This window comes from Nannobrachium achirus (genome assembly GCF_963921795.1).
Source record: "Nannobrachium achirus genome assembly, chromosome: 6".
In the NCBI taxonomy this organism is placed as follows: domain Eukaryota; kingdom Metazoa; phylum Chordata; class Actinopteri; order Myctophiformes; family Myctophidae; genus Nannobrachium; species Nannobrachium achirus.
The window spans coordinates 41,714,062-41,735,093 of NC_137815.1; the positions used below are offsets into that span (position 1 = coordinate 41,714,062).

A 21,032-nucleotide genomic window follows, 5' to 3' on the forward strand; every position below is an offset into this window, starting at 1 on the left:
GGCGCCACCACTTTTGCATCCGTTCTGGAGCACCAGGAGTGGGTGGTCCCCGGGAATGCCCCGTGAGCAGCCCCGTTGGGGTGGTCATTTGGTCATTTTTGCACATTTGGTAATTTTTTACACCTGGGGGTCCCCCAGGGACCTGGGGGTCCCCGAAACTCCGGGGGTCCTTGGAGGTTGTAGTTTGGCAGGCAAGGAGTGTGTGTGCAAAATCTGGCATGGATCGGGGCAACGGTTGCAGAGATATGAGCAGGGCAAAAGTGTGACGTGTGACGTGTGACAGAGGGAGTGACGGAGGGAGTGACGGAGGGAGTGACGGAGGGACAGCCGGTGGAGGTTTGGATAGTGTGCAAGTAACTGCGACCTACGGTCGCAATAACCTAACGGTCAACATCATTCAGCAAATTGAATCGCACTCATTTGATTAGTTGCAATTTCTTGCAAATAATCAAAATGGTTGCACAGAGGGAATAATATTCCTCTCACCTCCATAGCCATCTTGGTCCAAGTCCCCTATGTTGGCGACCACCATTCCAAACATGGAGTCATAGGTTCCATTGAGCCTGATGGGTCGGACCTGGTCGGCCCAGTAACCAAAGGGATTCAGGTACACATACACAGCCCCACCGATCTCTGCCTTACGGTCAAAGTAATTCGGGGCTCCCACGATCAGATCTGTCCAGCTATGAAGGGCCGATGATCATAACATAAAAGGAATTAGGATAGAATGGAATACAAGAAATTACAAATAACTATAATTATAACCATCTTTACATTCTCCACAAATATTCTATTTACTACTACAGTACAAAATACCTGTTGCCTAGATGACAAATTGGTTATCAAATGACAAATTGTACAAAATGTGTCTTTACCACTTAATGGTATGAGTATGACCTACAGATACCAAAACCAAGTACCAAGTGAGCATAGATCACGTCACCACTCCTCCTTTCTCTTTTACTGATGAAATGAGTATAATGAATGGACCACAATGGAAACAAGCTCCCTGGGGCTTTTGGTGTTATCCTTTTAGCATGACCTTTGACTGTACAACCTATACTGTTAATTACCCAGTCAATAAAGTATTCAATCAATCAATCACTCAATCAATCAAAAAGCCCTATATACTTTACTGTATGACAAATAGGAAAATATAGCCAATCTGTAAGCTCACAATTAACGTGTGAGCTTGTGGAACTTTTTACACGCTACAGAGATCACAGGGTACCACTGTGTATGTTTAACACTGATCATCCACACTGCATGCAGGTATCTCAACCAGCGTCTCCTCCTCACCCATCACTGTTGAGGTCTGCGGTGGCCACTGAGTACCCGAAGGAGGACGCCAGCTCCTCCCCCCACAGGATGTGCTGCGGCACCAGCCGGTACACGTTGTCCTTCCGCAGCAGCACCACCGCCCCTGTGTGGTTGGCCCGAGGTGCCCCCGCCACGAACGTCAGCTCTCTGAGTTTCATGATCCCCATGGCCGAATCCACCGAGAAGCCTGGAGGAGCCACGTGTGAGGAGGAGGAGGAAGGGTCAGGGGGTTACTATTGACCATTGGACTCAGAGGATCATCTCTGTGTTGCTGATGTTCATCCTCTTACTAATGAAATGTGTGCCTTAAGTGAGTATTGATTTTATGCCAAACGCATGATGTGTGTAAACGTCCTGTGTCTGCGTGGCATGGGCTTGCTGGTCTGCTGAGCAGCGAACGCAGTCCCTGGGTTTGGTAAGGAGGAGAGAGTCTGTTTGTGCGGTGAGGAGAATTAGATGTATTAAGCTTCTTGCAACGTCTCAAGAGATTCATGGTACCGCAATGTATCTGCTGCCTCTGGTGAAGGCAACATGTAAACACTGTGGCTGGAGATTAATCAGATTTATGGCCTCTCTCTCTCTCCGCCCCCCCCCCCATGTGTGTGTGTGTGTGTGTGTGTGTGTGTGTGTGTGTGTGTGTGTGTGTGTGTGTGTGTGTGTGTGTGTGCGTGCGCGCGTGCGTGTGTGTGCGTGTGTGTGTGTGTGTGTGTGTGTGTGTGTGTGCGTTCATACATGTGAGGGAATGTGAGCATGTGGCTGCATACTAATCAGGTAGAGTGGCGGGTGGAGAAGGGGAGCTAGAGCACACTGCTTGTGTCAGTGGTGGGACACGCTGCTAAACATGGCAACTCAACATCATCTCAACAAGCTGTGAGACATAACACTCAAATATCAAATATTCCACAACCAAAGAATGAAAGCAAAACATGCATATATACTGTACATATATATATATACTCCAACAGGTTGACATGCAGGACATGGGGCTAAAATAGAGAATCAGGGCAGAGGGGGGCGTCTGTTAGTCCTGAGTAAACATGCAGAACGAGGATTTTGTGGAAGACAAACGGAGACAGACAAACAGTGGACAGCTCCAGGGTGGCAGGTGTGGAATGCAACAGTCGGCGTATAAACAGCTCCTGTAAAAGCCAACCAACAAGCTGCTACTTTTTACACACAGCGCTCCTCCTCCCTTCTGTCCGAGAAGGTGACCGGTGTGGCCTTTTTTAAAACACACACGTCATCCAATATACATGCTCTGTACTAAAACTAAATGTGGAATGGAAACTTTATCCTGAATAGACACATTCAGACAAAAATAGACAATCTACAAGCAGATGCATGTGATGCTTGTTAGATAGATTTGCTATTTTTGCTATTTTTGGACATTTTTCTGGCATGGTTAAAAGTGGACATCAGGCTTGTGAAAGGCCAACTGCAGTCGAAGTCTGATTGAATTGAGATGTTTACATTTTGTCTGAGTCAGTCTGTATTATAAAGATAATGCAGGAACTGAAACCTGAAAACAAAACCTAAGTGCTGAATAGTGGAGCTCAAATTAAATTTAGCCTGGCTGAAAATCATTCAATGATATTTTACAGTATTGTACATGATTTGAGTGGACCTCGGCCTAGACGCCATAATGTAATGTCTGCACTGATTCTATAGGTCAAAACAAAGGGAATTACTTTACCAAAATTAATCTTATAAAGCTGGCATCTAGCATCCCATGAAGGACTTGTTATTCAAATTAAATACCTCCAAATTAGAACAGCAACAACTCTGTGTTTTAGTAAGCGTGCATACCGGTACATACAGTATGTGTGAGACATCATTCCGTTAGGATTTATGGAGGACATGCGAGTTATAATTGACGATCATTGGTCATGTGGGAATTGCTGCTGTGGGGGAGACAGCTCTTTATGAGGAGTGTAGGGTAAGTGGGGTTGGAAGCATGAATAGAGAGCAGGTCCACACAGTTAATGGAAAGGAATAACTGACCTCGCGAAAACATTATTAGTTAGAACTCATTAGCCCTCGAATGGCCGTGTGAAATCTGTTGTTGTTTTGGTTACACACTGAAAGAAAACATCATACATGTTAAGTGGGGACGATTTTAGACTATCCTCTGAAATGTCTCATTATAAAGAATCACTAGGGAGTCTTTCGTAAATACCAATAGATTACACACAACTCTGAATTCAGTCTGGATGCATTGCTCTGAATTCTGTAGAAAGACGGCAGTTAGCACTGACAAACAGTTAGCACTGCAAACCGTGTTCAACGAGAGCTCTACCTTTAGGTTATTAGTCAGATGCATCTATCTTGTTGTCAGTAAACCAGCCAATAGAGAAATCCAAGCTATGAAAACCCAAGAAGAACCACCACCAAGAGACCCTGGATTGTAAAGACTAGACGCACATACAGTACATGCAGACTGACAGACTGGCTGAACAGACCACAGAGATCTACAGATACACACACGATCCTGCTGCTAATCAAAGAGACAACCATTGCGTTGCACCAGATAGTCAGTGTAAATTCATTTAAATCTGAGAGCATGGAAATGGACCCAAATGGAACCATAAGGGCCAAAATAAAAGTAAGTTATGGTAACATTAGGGCAGTGGTTCTCAAAGTGGAGAATGAGGACGTCAGCTAAATTATTCATAGTTATAAACTAAAAGGAAAGGTCTGTAAGAGTGTACAGATGGGACAGATGAGTACATTTGGTTCCATTTATTTTGTACACTCTCAGAGTTATGGGAGTCCATTGCCTAATATACCAATACAAGGGTCCTTTAAATCAAAAAGTTTGAGAACCACTGACACCAGGGTCAATCTTTACACTGTGGGTTTGCCACCCAAATAAACTATAACGGTATAGAAAAAAGTATAGATCAAATTGACCATTGATTTTACATTCACCAATTGAAATTTAGGATACAATCTCAATGGAGATGAAACATAGGATGGCTGTCTCTTTATGACAGTGAGAGTGACAAATCTCAAAGTTCTACACAGGTTCTAGACACACTAGTAGTCTCTAAAGAGTAAGACCCCAGTCAGAAACAGCACAACAAACAAACGGGAAGAGACAGAGACGAGGACACAGGACTACTGCCACTACAACCCCAGTCCGGTTCAAACAAACGGCAACCTCACGCCTACAAACCTAAGTAGCTATTAAGAGCTACGTCTTCAAACGTGGGCTGGCTGGGCGGCTCCAGAGTTTTGTAGAGCAGCGCATCTTCAACAGGGCTAGCCACGAACAAGAGCCCTATGGCCCACACAGACAGAGAGAAATAGAGGAGAGGAGGAGGAGGAGTGGAATGGATGGGGTGGGGGGTGGAGGAGTGGGTGAATGGTGAGGGACAAAGCGTGAAAAGAGAGAGAAGTGGGAGAGGGAGGTGCAGGTGAGAAGGAAGGCGTGGTTGATTGGTGCTTTTTTGGCGTCTTGGTGATTTCAGTGCAGGGTTTTTTTCCGCATCCACTGGGTACCTGGCGAAGCGACGACAAGCCAGATTCCCATTGTACCCAAAATCCTTTTCACTGCCCACTGAACATGACTGATGTTTTTACAACTTTACTGGGACCGGTTAAGCCTCATTTCATACTTTGTCGTACGACTGTTTCATATGGTGAAAATAGAAATAGATTAAAAGAAATTGCAATTCTTTCCCTTTTTTCCCCTTTACAATATTTTATATGTTTTTAAATAGGGACACCAGCCAAGTGGTTAAACTGACTCTGAGACATCTTAGGATCCCTTCCCACACCCTCAGGGTAAACTATTTTTTGACAATGTCCACACAAAAGTATAAAAATAAATGGATTGGTCAGCCAGCCCTGGGACACCAAAACATAAAGCTACCTCTCCCACTCCTGACTCCTGTGTCCGGTCAAGGCCAGTTTGAGAGTTGGTACCTAATGCTGGGGTTTTAGACGGTCAACAGTGGGAAGGGGTATTTTGGGTACAGTCTGAAACTATAATGTCGCCGCTCCATTTGCCCTCTGGCTCCCTCCACTGTGCGCGGGCAGCAGTTAGCGGGCAGGGCGGATCCTACCCAGGTAACTGTGGTAGGGCACAGGGATGAGCTGGGCATTGAGCTGCTTCTGGTCCGCTATCTCGTAAGGCCCGTCGTCATATAAACCCAGATCCAGCAGAGACTGGTTGAGGAGCTGGACTCGCATCTCACCTGGAACGAAGACATGTGAAGACACAATACACCACACACACACACACACACACACACACACACACACACACACACACACACACACATAGACCACAGCCATTCACGCTGTCTCATAGAAATGGATAAAGACACGCATGCATGCACATGCACACACATGAAAACGCACACGGGCACACACACACACACACACACACACACACACACACACACACACACACACACACACACACACACACACACGCGCGCACACGCGCACACACACACACACACACACACACACACACACACACACACACACACACACACACACACACACACACACACACACACGCACACACGCACGCACACACACACACACACACACACACACACACACTCAAGAGCAACCTGTACACATACACCCTCAGAATACACAAGGGGTACATACAATGCATAATCACCATAAGTCCAGTTGTTTTGTATGTAAATTGTGGGATAAGACTACATTAGACAGTAAACCCTGGTTCCTCTTATATATTGACAACATAGTCCAAGACAAAGCTATACATCAGCCTGGCAACGACTTACTGCAACGGATCAATCTTAGTACTTTCCTTAATTAACGAAGCACCATTGATCTGTACTGTATGCTGGTGCTCCATCTCATAGATTAGGTTATTAATCAATTAGATATTGTTGATCCAACCCTATGGTATGGGATAGTGAATTAGATTAGATTATCCAGCATTGTTGTATATGGGGAGTTTACAAGAATCAGCCACTGTGGCTTACAGTTCACTGTAATAGATTAGGCTGTAAAAAGGTTTTTTGACTCCGCGCCAAATGTAGGACATTGCTATGTCATATCGTGCTGGGTTTTGAAGGAAAAGACAGATTCATACGTTAATATATTATTTAAGCGTATATATTACAAGTTACAACCTCCATTCGTCTAATGGAGGTCATATAATTGGAACACAGAAACCTGGAAAGAATTATCGGTAACATTTTAGAACAGAAATATTGATCTGTACGTCTCGATATCATGTTGATATTGATTTGAAATTGTATATGTATAAAGTAAAACTTTTGGACTAACTTAAATAAAGCTGTCTCTTAATCTAGCACAGTGTTTCTCAAGCTGTGGGCCGGGGCCCACTGGTGGGCCCCCAAATAATTGGCCAAACACTAACATTTTATTGATAATATAACATTAATATAAACAAATGAATGTGGGGGGAAAAAGTCATGGTATATTTTCTTTAAAACCTTGAAAATGTGGTTATCATCATCATACCAAGTAATAGGAGCTACACTATATTATTTCCATTGATAAGCCAGAACACAATCGACAGCCTTTCAGCTGCCCTTGTAAGTGGTCAGATGGGTGGACTGCGAACACTTTAAAGACTTTAAAGGCCCTGATCCAGAAAAGGTTTGGGAACCTCTGCTCTACCACTTACTACTGGCTAGTAGCGCGAGTCAAAAGCGTCACTCTACCTTTCCAGTTGTACGTTCCCGGAGCTCCGAACAGGATGAAGTCGTTGTCCGGGGTGAAGCTGACAGCCATGCCTTGCTGACAGTAGCCAAACTGCTCGTGTCCCTGCGGCCGTCCCTCGCAGAACTTCCACTCCCCTCCGTCCAGGTCGTCTCGCTCCGTCAGGTCCTCACTCAGGACGTAGCAGCGTCCGATGGGGTCTCGTGTCTCCGACGACTGGTTCACGCGTTGCCTGAGCTCATACAGGTGGGCGCAGGTCTGGGGATGGATGGGAACATATCTCATCTAACTACTAGGTCTGGGTTCCCTAATAGGCGGCCCGCAGGCCATTTGCGGCTCGCGGGGAGCTACTGTCTGGCCCCCACCAACCCCAGTAAGAGCAGCAACAACACTAGTATATCGTCATTGTCGGGTGGAAACCTTGTATCTCCAAATTTGTATGTTCTTTTCGCAAAGTAAAGCCCTGCTTCATCATACAAGGCCGTCGCACAAAAGTAGTGAAAACAGCAGATCTACAAGCACACAACGCCTCACATCGCTAGATCGGCTGTTTTCACTAGTTTAAATAATTTTTAAAATGATAAATGCAAAACAAACGGTTTTGGACATACACGATTTTCACCAGACAACGATGATATCTGAACTGTCGTTGGAGTAGCGGGAACGCCACCGTCGCCCCCTGCAATGTTGTGGCCCTCGGCTTGGTACCCGACATAATTTGGCCCTTGGGGAAAACTAATTGGGGAACCCTGTACTAGGTTGTTCTGGCAGACTGAAAGACCCTGAGCTAAGAAAGACTTATATTGTACAGTGTATTTTACACACTGTAATCTTGTGTATTATGTTTACTGATTATTTACAAAAGCTTCCTATCCCTATCCCTGTTGCTGCCAAACATCTCAAGGAGTCATCCAATCTAAAGTAGGCTAATTAAAACACACCAAGCATCTGTATCAATTTCTTTCATTTACAATAAATTACAACCACAAGTTAATATAGTTTGACTCCAATATGACTGTGGTTGAAACTGTCCTCAACGTCAGGAAAATATGGGTCAGCAGAAGATTTGTTTCCATGACTCTTATAACCAACGTTCCACCAATCCCCATCGCTGTTCACTAGAAGAGAGTCGTGTCACGCTTTGATCTCGTCGCTCGTTCTATCTCAATGGGATAGTTCCAAACATTGGAACTGTCCCATTGAGATAGAATGAGCATTTCCACATTCCATTCTTACAATGGGAGTCAACGCTATGTTGTCACTCTCATATACTAGATCATGCTGAACTTACCACCACTTTCCCACCAATCCCCTGGCTCTTCACTGTAACTCCCAGCCATTGGTTGTCCTTGCTTTCTCTGTCTGGATTCACTGGGGGGGAGGGAAAGTGACAGTAATTGTAGTTTCCATAATGTAAAGGAATCAGCATCCATTATTTTTTGAAAGGCACACAAATTGCCTTGTGTAATAGCCATATAATAGCCTCAATCAGTGACATTTAATGGCTTTCTTTTGCTTTCTTTGCATGTCCAAATGAATGAAGAACAAACAAACAAAACAAAACAAAACAAAACAGAAAAAAAGAATACATGGAAGAAGGCTGACAAAGAATGTTTAGAAATGGTCTGGGATGATAATAGGAAGCCATGGATAAATTGTTGAACATAATACAAAAATGTAGCCAGGGAGGAATTAAGGGGATTAGGAAATAAATAAACTAACCTTCTCCATCAATATCCACTCTTTCACAGTCGTATTCCTCAGGTGAGATGGGACACCTGAATAGTGCCCCCGGCCGACTGCCTAGCAATGCACCCTGTCCAGCAGCTTGTGGCGCCCCTACCAGGATCCTAAAGGAACAACAATAATAATGTAACATCTGGTTTCTTACATTTTAGTTTGAGGTTCCGTCCATGACACCAGGACAAGACATTTTAAGGATATTCATTTTCCAGGCAGACACACGGTTATGTATGCTGCATACCTCAACAAATGTGTGTTGTCGTTGATTGTTTGCAAGCCCTATAGTCACTGTAGTCTGGCTAGAGATTAGATTACAACAATGTGACTGTACGATTACATCACATACAAACAGAGTGAAATCATAAGCTGATATGAAGATGTGAAGACAGCCATACATGTGACACAGCCTAACCTTTATCCATCACCTGCTCTCTTTCTATTTCAGATGGGATTATTTCAGTTATGCTTTTCAAATCCAGCAGCCATAGCATGCCTGAGTCATTACTGTACATTCAACTGTATGAAATGGTTCAGTGCAGTGCAACACGGTCATGACATGGGTTTGAATCCTACCAATCCTAAAATAAAGAATGTGGTTTCTGTATGTTAATTTGAGGTACGCAGTCAAGTCTGGACTCTGGAGTGTTAACTCCAACTAAAACAAATAGAATCCCTATGATCTTTAGTAACAAAGGAAGGAAAAGTTGTATTTCATTGAGGTGAGAGCTGATATTTTCAGGGCCATAGCACTGCTGTCTACCTTATTTGGAGTGGCTAGGCTAGGCCAGGAGGCTATTTAAAAACCCTCCGTTGAGCCACATTCCACCCAATGCTGTCAGCCATGGCACAAGCAGAGGAGCGAGACACACAGTAACAGAGGGAGAGGTTGACAGACAGACAGACAGCAGAAAGGAGAGAAAGACAGGGCAAAGCCAACTTATTTAATGATTCTAATCAAAATAAACGCAGGTATTCTGTTAGGTATTTGTCAAACAAACACCAAGGCCAGGTGAAGATGAAGTTAATACAATTCCTGTGTAAAAAGTTCCCATTTCCTCCCCCCTCAGCCCCATGATCTGCCTTGTTGTATGTACTGTATATGCAACTCGCTTAAATTAGAGCTCTCTTCATGGCTGGGAAGCATTTTGGCTATAAATATGGGCCAGCTGATAGCAATGTGAGTGGCCAGACACAAACAGACAGACAGACAGAGAGGCAGAGGTGTGTAAGACCCTGGAGTAAAAAGATTTCCATTTAGAGTTAGTTTACCCCCTGGAATCAAACCCCTGCTGTAACTCACATTTTGTGTTGTGCAGTTTTATTCTGTGCTCTTTTGTCTATATAAATCAGGCCACTCCACTGCTAAAAACAGGCAGCTTCAGAAATATGAACAGATTCTATCGATGTTATACATGTTGGGCTGATTACTAGACATTGGGCCATTATGCTGGGATGCAGGGTTGGGCAATGTATCTATTTCACATGGATATCACGATATGAGACTAGTTACTGTCTGGGATTTTGCGTACTGTAATTTTGTGATATGGCAAAGGTCTTGTCTCTCTCTGGTTTTAATCAACACTTGCAGCATTGTTGAGAACCGCGATGTGTCTGATTGCAGCGTTCTTGAGGATCACTCATCTGCAGGGGCGTCACAAGGGGGGAGTGGGACTGAGTTACTAGGGCCCAAGGTGGAGGGGCCCTAGTAACTTTAGCTATTGAAAAATAGCAGATCTACTATTTTTGAAAAGATATCAAAATGTGTGCAAATCTTTGAATACCGGTATATGTATTTTTTAACTTTGTAACTCAAATTTTGCTTCTGGGGGGTCCCTGGAACTAAATATTTTGAGATGGGGGTCCGTGGCCAAATACATATCATCTTGGGGGTCCTTCAAATGAAAAGGTTTGAGCACCACTGACATGGAAACATAGGTTTCTTGCACACATTTTCACAATTCTTCAAAAATAGCAGCTCGCAGCGCGACACTCGGTGCCGCGCTGTGAGCTTGTATATCTGCTATTTTTCAATAGTTAACATTCATGGGGGGCCCGCAGGGAATCCTTGTACCCAGGGCCCAGAATTTGTTGTGACGCCCCTGCTCATCTAAGCGACTTCACACCTGACACTGCACTCACTTGGATCTTCAGTAATAAAGCCGCCAAGGATGAAGTCGACTGGATGAACGGTTCTCGAGATATGCTTAGTAGGACAGACAGAAATACAGACACACAGATGTACAGAGAATCTTGGAATGTATAGATTCCATCAACAAATCTTTCAAACCAATACAGAATAGATTAGAATTTAATGGAATAATACTTTTTTCCTCCTTTAACTTTAAAGAGTAGTTAATGGGTTCCAGGAAAGGACTGCCAGCTGTTGTCAGGCCCCATTGTCTTACGTTGGTTTTGCTTTGTGCCACTATGACTCAGTGGTCATGGAGAAGGGACCGTGGAGAAATGGTGGTTCAGAGGTCATAGGGGTGGAGGTTACACACACTCTAAAAGATAAGGCAGCGGAACATCCCGCACCTCTCCAGTTGTCTTCCAGAAAATATGCCCACACACCCACATAATTGCTTCTTATCTCCCACCTGACATAAAAAGCCTTGAACCTCAGCATTATGACTAAACCACACACACGCACTCTCACGCGCACAGACACACACACCCTCATGTCGGTGTCGGGTCTGGAGTGGCTGGTCTCAAGCAGGCATTCCATCAGGCTCTGTCACCTTCACACTCAACACCCAGCTTTCACCCACATTCATGGTTGAGGGTAGAACTGGTACACTCACACACTCACACGTCGCCAGGGTTGTATTTGCTGGGGTTGATGGGTGGGATCCATGCTTCTGTTTTTGATATCTCACAATTAATTTTTATCTCCAGTGGGCATATGTTTTATCCCTGCTTCTCGTCAGACTGAATTAACTGCAGTGCATGCATTTCCTTTTGGGAAACATGCTCTCTGTTGTTTGTTTTTTACAAATTGGTTGAGGGTAGGCTCAATACACTCACACAGTCACACACATACTATAATACATCTCTCTCTCTCTCTCTGTGTGTGTCAAATCTGAGTTTACTGAAAGACGAGCTTGGAGGTGGAAGTGGTTCAGCGTGGATGGTGTTACTGCCTCTGACTCAATTCCCAACAACGATGTGAGCAAAGAACTGGGCAAAGGGTAATGAAATGAAATCATTGTTTGCCCATAACATTTTATCTGTGACCATTTTGGAATGAAAGAGGGAGAGAGTGCAGCTGAGGACTGTTTGGCTAATGTGAGGTAATTTCCCAAGGATTGATACAATACTTTAAACAAATCACTGTGGTTCGAAAATTTGATTTCACTTGTAGTTGGGCCACAGGTACTGTAAAATGAAATTGTAGATTGGCTGATTTAAGAGGTCACCCTGGGCCTGAGTCATGCTAATTGGACTCTGAACTAGTGTGACTACACACCTGTTGTACATTGATTATGCACAACAGAATAATGTTGTGAATAATCAGCCATCCACACACACACACGCACGCACGCACGCACGCACGCACGCACGCACGCACGCACGCACGCACGCACGCACACACACACACACACACACACACACACACACACACACACACACACACACACACACACACACACACATCAAGAGCCTCAGTGTGGGCAGTCCATTACTGTAGTTCTGGAAATAAGGACCTGATAATTCCAAGAATCCTGCTTTGTCCCCTCCTACCAGTGCCACACCTTGGCTACTTGCCTACTTGATTGAAATGGAACAGATGGAGTGCTCAGAATTCAGACCTAACGGATACCTTTTGAGATGTTCTTTCACTGTTTTTTCTAAATCTGACAAGCTCATATGGTTGACTGATTATTATTATGTCTTCCTCGGTTAGACAAACAGATTTGGTGTCTCGGCTTATCCCACTACCAGCATATATAGCTCCCCTCTCCCCTGAGTATAATATGTTATACGAGTTTAGCAGACCTCCCACTCGAATACCCAAACACCTGCCTGTGTGTGAAGCAGAGAGAGGTATCACCTTAACTCCTCAACATAAACCAGGGGCCTGTGGAATGTACAGGGCTATAATGAGTGAGATCACATTTTATCAGCCTTTTCGTAATAGGCTGTTTCTCTTAGACATGTCTTTCTTGTTTAACATACGCTATAATAACCTTAACCTTAACGCATAACCTCAACATAGTCTGGTGGTGTTAGTAATGTACTAGGTGTCAGTTCATGTCAGATCATGCTGTGGCTGGTTGCTGGTTCTCACTCACTCATACGATGGTATTGCAAGTGAATTAATGCCTGCATCTTTGAAAAAAAGGGGGAAATATTTTGATAATTTTCACCTATTCTTTGTAAAAAAAATGTTTAGCTTGACTTTAAAAATCTATCCAGGTATTAAAATACTTTAAACGCTTTTACCAAGATCCCTAGGTGGGTTTTCTTGGATACACCATTTATTTTGAAGAGTTCTGGTGCTGTTAAAGGATTTCCATTTCCTCCTCACACTTTTGTTCCACAGGGAAACAAGGAGTGTCAATTGACAGACAGGGGATATTGTAAAATGACGCTATTGAATGAAGAATTCAATTAATCAATAGCCCAAACTTGCAGCACTCACTAAGTGTCATCTTTGCACTTCCTGTTGAAATCATCGATTGACAACTCAACAGACAAGTCGAAGTTCACCAAATGCTCCCTCCCTTTTGGACACCGGAATCATGGACCTTGTTCAAACAAGGTTACAATATACATAAGTCACAACAATGTCTTTGGCAAAAAGACAAAAGCTTAATAAAGTTTACTGTATTGGATTAAGACACTGCAAACTGATTTTCATACTGAAACGAATGGAATCCAGTGGCTTTCTCAGAAATCAAACGAACTACAGAATGCTTTGGAAATTGGTAACCAGTAGCTATGACTAAACGTATACATGAGTCATGGTCCATTAAAATGTAAAGGTTTTTTGTAGATTTTTATTGTTTATTGAAAGTTTGATACCTATCAATTCATTTGTGCAACTGAAGACTAGGTTTAGGAGATCTATATTGAGAGCTTAACACCTTCTAAGCCGCGGCAGAACCCCCTGAACCCCGGTACTGCCGTGCAATCAGCGTTTTATTTATAAACATATTTTAAAAAACAAACACACCAAATGATAAACAACGCGCGCGGGTCGTTCAGTGCAAACCAGCAGGACGTGCACACACTACGTGTTTGGGCGGCCACTTACTTAGAAGCTGCTGCTGGCTGTATTTCTGCCGTTCATTTGCATGGAGCGAGATGGGGTAATCCACGAGAAAAAACAGCGTTCGAAAGTACATTACGTCCTCGTCGCACGCACATCGATCTAATTCCATGTATTCCACTCATTCCGAAGCCTTGATTTCGCCTGTCGTCTGGTCGGTATACTAGGGGGGATGGGCTAAACCAGGCTGCAGCACACACAGTGAAGGGGAACGTAATGGCCGCTCGTGGAGCCAGTGGCAGAGCCAGCCGATGACGTCATCAATCGGATCACGTGATCCGATTGCACAACGTCTCTTAAAGAGACAGAGCACGACCTGCGACTGTATTTTTCAAAAAATTATGATTAATTTCATAAATTACGGCAATAGACGGGAATAGACGATTGGCTGAGGGGACCCAGTAGGAAGTCCGAGGGAGTGCGGCCAGGCTTAGAAGGTGTTTTAAAGGGACAGTTCACCTCTGGGGCAACTAGATCTTATTTTATTGTTGTTTGGGACACGATCAACACACAAGTAATTTTTTGTGTTCAATCTGTGTTTTGAGATATTTTGGTATTTCAGCATGAATGATGATGCATTTTGCATCATATGATGCAGCATGATGACTCATATGATGCAAAATGCATCATCATTCATGCTGAAATACCAAAATATCTCAAAACACAGATTGAACACAAGAAATTACTCAGGATTGTGTTGATCGTGTCCCAAACAACAATAAAATAAGATCTGGTTGTCCCAGAGGTGAACTGGCCCTTAATGTGCTCTGAATAATTGGCACATATCAAGTCATATTTAGCGGATAATTATGGTGTATGCCAGTATAACAGTATAGCATCTCACTGACTGTCTGTTTTTGCCACTGTTTCTATTCTAAAAGCAAAAGATTGCATTGCATTGCATAAAGCCACATAACACCACGTGTTTGCCGGATAGGCAATACTGAGTGATTATTAGTGTTCTGTTTTATTGAAACATAACATCCTCTTCCACTGTTGACCACATCACCCCTCTTTCCTAAATTGACCCTCACATGGGCAGACACACACACATGCACACATGCACACATGACAAGAGGCCCCATTACACTCATCCCCACTAGCCTCATTCCCATGTGTTCATTGAGGAGAGTGTGTGCAGTGACCCCAGCACTGAGTCTCAGCAGGACGCTGTCCTCCCCACCCCCACATAAACCCTCCCATTCCTCCATCATCCTCACACCTCCCCCACACTCAGGACTCGCACCCCTCTTGCTTGAATCGAATGGTCTCTCCCTTATGCCCGATTTATTTTTGGTTGCGCGCCGGACCGGTGGCATGCCGGAAATAGACGATCTAAAAGCTCCCAAGTTTGTAGATCTGCTATTTTTGGCATGCGACACTGGCACGCATTATGTGTTAGAATTGAAGCAATAACAGAGAGAGAACATTCTAATTTTGGCTATTTTTTATTCTTAGTCGTACATATCTTTTCTCATTTCTGTATCTGTCTTGTGTTTCATACTGCGCTACTGCTATGACGATTGAATTTATCACGGACGGACGGACGGACCGTCGGACGGACGGACGGACGGACAGACAGACAGAATCTGTTAGTCTGTCTGTCCATCCGTCTGTCCGTCTATCAATCATGTCATCACAGGGAGCTCATCATTCTTTGGATCAGAAGTGGGACTTTGATTCATCCAACAAGCTCAAAGAGGAAATAAATAACAGCGTTGATGTGTTCTAGAACAGTATTGTTGCTCCTAAGACCTTGACTTAACCTTGTAATCCTCCTCAGCCTACTGGGTCCCTGACTGTGAATCCATCCTCCCTGTCATTTCCTATAGGTAGCTGAGATGTTCATGGTGCCTTTTGCCATCGCAGTGGTTCTCAAACTGGGGTCAACAAAATGAGGAACAATTTAGTCTTAGCTATTCCAAAATAGCTGATCCAAAAGGTATTTTGCTATCAAAAAATCTCCTCTTATGGGGGTTCCTGGCACAAAATATTTTCAAGTGGGATTCCGCGGTTCACGTGAAAATGTTTGAGAACCACACTGCCTCATGGTTCATACACAACTGAAGCCTTAATTTTACACACACACACATGCGCGCGCACACACACGCGCACGCACATACACTCAAAAGGCACTAAAACTTCAGGAGACAATCGGCTTGTTTGGCTGCTCGAGAATGGAAACCAGCTTTTTGTATTCTTAGAAAGGGTGGTCGCACAACACATAATCAAATTGCGAAAATCAGATTAAACACAAAGAAACTCGTGGGATGAAAAGAGAACGAGAGTCAAAAGAGAGTGACAAAGCCCTTCAGACCTGAATGAGGCAGCCACCCATGCTGCACTTAAGCCTGATTTATGCTACGATGTGCGACGGTGTCGCCGAGCGCGTAAAATAGCAGACCTACAAGCTCACAGTGTGTAAGTGAGAGGCCAAAGGGTGTCCATGTCCTCATACACTGCAGTCTGAGTGGACAATCCTTTTCCCACTTTAGACATTAGTGTGGAGACAATTAGACAAATATATCCAAAGTGTTTCGTTTTAGAAACAGGCATGCTGAAAATAGTAGCCTACTTCAGAACCACTTAAACCCTACAGGTATATATATAAATCATTGACCGGGGTCCCCCAGAGGTCTGGCTCTTTTTTCCCTAGTCTACACCAAATCATTTTGTCAAAAACAGCTAAACTACAAGCTCACAATGATTCGCAACATAATGGCATTGTGAGATTGGTAGATCAACAATTTTTTGCCAAAGTTTCATGTTTTTCCCTGAATGTTGCCCTATTATTACGGCTACAAGAATGCTCACCCCAAAACACACTCACCCCGGGTCAAATCCGACAACCTTGGAACGGTCGTCACCAGGTATTACTAAACGTTACCTGAGTAAAACTATGCCCAACACCCTAACCTTATTCCTAAACTTAACCTCAGTAAAACAAACACAAGAACCATTGGGGGCTAGTGCTCAGTGGAAAAAATGGGGGCGAGTGTGTTTTGGGATTCCATGGTTAAAGTATACTGTCCATTTTCCAAGCATACCTCCAAAGAATTTCTGGAGGGTTTGCCATGGTAAATAAACCACTCACTATCTACCTCTGATTATGTGAAACCATTTCACCGTTTGTCTTATTTATTATTATCATTTAGTTTTATGAGGCCTTCCCTATCCATTAATTAATGTCCCACAACATCTGCCTAGAGATATGTGGTTGTTGCTGTTCAGTAGACAATGTCTCTCGTCTCCAGGCTCAGCAAGGGGCCAGGGGTGTTTAGGCCTGCTGTTGTAACCCTGGGGCTAGACTGGGGCCTTTGACCTACACGCATGCACACACACACACACACACACACACACACACACACACACACACACACACACACACACACACACACACACACACACACACACACACACACACACACACACACAAAGGCACACATGTATGCAGACATGTGTGCATACGTGGACACATGAGGGAAACAGGAATGGATGCAGTGTTCATCATTCCATCAGTCAGTCAGCCATACACACACGCGCACACACACACACGCACGCGCACACACACACACACACACACACACACACACACACACACACACACACACACACACACACACACACACACACACACACACGCACACACACACACACACACACACACGCACACACACACACACACACACACACTATACACATACACACACACACACACACACGCTCAGTCGCGCACACACGTGCACACACGCACAGCATATATTGACCTATACTATCTTCATACGTGTCATCATGATACACAGTGTGTTACATGCAGATAAACTCTACTGACAGCTTTCAGAAAATGCTGTTTTCCACACCTGAGCCTTTTTGCTGTCCGGCTTTATTGACGAGTTAACAACAGCTGAGAATGGGATGACCGGACCATGAATCATCAAGCCCTTTTATTCCAACATTTGAACTGGAATGCCCTCTCTCACTCTCTCTCTCTCTCTCTCTGTCTCTCTCTGTCTCTCTCTCGTGACTGGACAACAACACACATCAGACAGACAGACAGAGGGACAGAGACAGCTGCCACTGTGTGTAATCCCACTGGGAGGCATGTGGTTCACTGCCCAGCGGCGCCCACGGGTGTGACTCAACCTCATACGTTCACGACTTATTCGAAGGACGACATGAGATCACTTTCTTTATGAAATCTCCACCAGGGAGCGAAGCGTGCAAAACAACGGGGGGCTTCTCACTTTCTACAGTGCGTACCTGTAACCTGAAGACAATGCAGTAACCCTACCCCTCGCCGCCCATGCATCTTTAACAAGCCTTGAGCTCTCACCACCTGCACCCCCTGTGATCAATAAGTCAAAGTGAAAGGCCACTTCCAGGCAGAGATGGGGCAGTGATCTGCCCTCAGGACCTACATGTAAAGAGAACACAACCTCTTGACCGCATCCGTGTCTCTCTCTCTCTCTCTCTCTCTCTCTCTCTCTCTCTCTCTCTCTCTCTCTCTCACACACACACACACACACACACACACACACACACACACACACACACACACACACACACACACACACACACACACACACACACACACACACACACACACACACACACTCTCTCTCTCTCTCTCTCTCTCTCTCTCTCTCTCTCTCTAACAACTTTCAACAAAGTGCCCCGATTTATATTTAGGGCATGTCATTAGGTGAGACATTTCAACATTTTTCAACATTTTGGAACAGGGCTTAAGTGGTCTCTCTTATCCACTTTAAAGACATATCTAATTGAAAGACCTTTAACATCAATTGCTTTTCTTCATAACCAAGTCGGCCCCTCTGGTTTAAACGAAGGTAGACCTTAAAAAGCCAGACATCCACAGCTATGAATAGAGCTTCTTTCACATTCATGGCCATACCAAACTCAATTACTCTATCTGTACCCTAACCACACACAAAGAGCTAAAAAGACTGCAGCGAGAACAAGACAGAGCGCAGAAGAGAGCGAGAAATAGCCTATATAGACAAGAGAAAGTGAGGGGCATAAATGAGAGGGGGTCTTGCCACAATTTCCCACCTAATTACAGAATAAAGATTGAGGCGGTCGGCTGCTGACTGCTTCTTTACCATTCTAATCACATTGTGCTCTCTCTGGTGCTCTGCTTCAGTGACCAGGCCAGTCCCAAGAGACCTGGGATAAAAGCCACGTATCACTGCCTCCAGGAAACACACCGCACCATGTTTCTTCTGTTACTGATGGGTTTACTCATCTGCAGCACATCAGTCAACATCACCGTCATCAAATCCACTACTGACAATGACTGTACACATCTTAATATTTATGAAAAGAACTACCACGACATACCTATTCTGGGTATAGGCAAACATTCCATGAAAATAGGCGAATAGGAGATTTGGTGTAGAGGCCAGGGTAAAAAAAGGAAGGGACCAAGTAAAGACCCTGATTGGACACCAGGGGTACATTTCCCCTAGTTTGTCCAAGTTCGAGTCACTAATAAACAGTTTTACCTTTTAATTTAACTGCTGAATGCATTTTATGTTTGAAACCATCGATTTGCTTAGCATGGCACTTGAGATGAGCTACGTCTTTGACAGCTCTTACAGTCAGAAACCATTGTCAGGCCAAACGAGGCCATGACTTGGAGGTTTCCGGGGTTGGAATGTGTGTCAGATTTGCAGGGATGAATACACGATTGTAAGCCGTTGACACTATGATCTTCTTAGAGGAGAATAGCCCTCTTATTTGTGGGCCTTTGAGGCCCTTACAGGGTACAATTGTCCTTTTTTGACAACATTGTTGATAGTTTCAGACTCCCTTGATATAGAACATCTGCCACTTCCTCAAGAATGAATGAGTAATCGCTGTGTGAATCCAGCAGAGTGTAGAGGATTTCCTTGCTTGAATCACTTGGCGACCGTGGACACATTGACAGGTGCTAATGCTGATCTCTGGTAGTGGGTACTGTTGCCATCTTGCACAACTATGTTGGATATACAGTAGTTTCCATGGTGACGTTACAGTTGTGTTGACTCTGGCTTTCTTTCCTTCCTGTAACTTATTTCCTTAGATTGTTTTGCAATTGGTTCTTGTTCCTGCGACATGCTAGCGTTATGTCCAGTGGGTGTACTTGCACATCAAGCTGCCTCACGCTACAGAATCAGGAGATAGGCTCCTGCCCCATGGGCCTCATGGCTCGGCGAGGCTTACTTTCTTGTTCCCAACACTCTTCGTCTAGGCATGTGGGAGGACGTTTTGAGCAGGGGCCAAAGACCATCTCAGAAGTGCTGCCTCTCACTCTGAGTGAATTTGATCAAGTCTGGTATTTCAATTAATTTGCAACCCATTCTATGTATATTCTTTAACAAAACACACATGACTATTGTTAGTATAGTAGTAGTTTCTTTTACTGGTGTTGTTTGTGAAGATCCTGCCACCTACAGTCACCAACATAATACATGGTAAGATGTAGGGTTTGTTCCAATCATTTTTGGTCCCTAATCTTTTGGTTCCAACAAATCTTGTTTTTTTTTTTTTTATCAAGTAGATCTCAACTCAAGATCCACATGGGAAGAGCATATAGCTCCCATGACCGAAATGAAAGAGATCCTTAACACCACATGACATTTGTGCAGTCATTCATCACAGGTTCATTGCACCTGAAATCTGACAAGCAGTGTGGGTGCAGTGGAAAACATAACAAAGAGGAGACATATAGGCTTCTTTGGTATCAAACGGTTCAGGAAATAACACTATTTTTAGGCACCAGTGTGTTTAGGCAATAAACGAATGAAAAGACTGAACTGACATTAGGCTTGAGTAATGAGACTGTTCTCACTCTGCCAGACGCTATGCTTCACAATCAATGGGCAGCACACCTCCTTTTGATAGATGCAAACAAAAGCCTCTACAATGTAATTTCCTGTAACCGTCAGCAATCTCACTCAAGTACTGTATCTCTGATATCTCTGGTAGTCATTAGGTGATGTAGAAAATGGCATCTTTATCA

General features: G+C 44.0%; 1 protein-coding gene across 1 annotated transcript in view; it reads right to left on the reverse strand.

Moving 5' to 3' along the window:
• itga7 (integrin, alpha 7) overlaps nucleotides 1–21,032 on the reverse strand; it is a gene marked incomplete at both ends in the record, with an annotated part of 63,885 nt that overhangs the window by 20,426 nt on the left and 22,427 nt on the right. Inside the window, 6 exon segments of the mRNA XM_080728237.1 lie at nucleotides 487–683; nucleotides 1,300–1,507; nucleotides 5,388–5,519; nucleotides 6,999–7,254; nucleotides 8,288–8,367; nucleotides 8,719–8,846. Coding sequence (XP_080584363.1) covers nucleotides 487–683; nucleotides 1,300–1,507; nucleotides 5,388–5,519; nucleotides 6,999–7,254; nucleotides 8,288–8,367; nucleotides 8,719–8,846 — 1,001 coding nt within the window.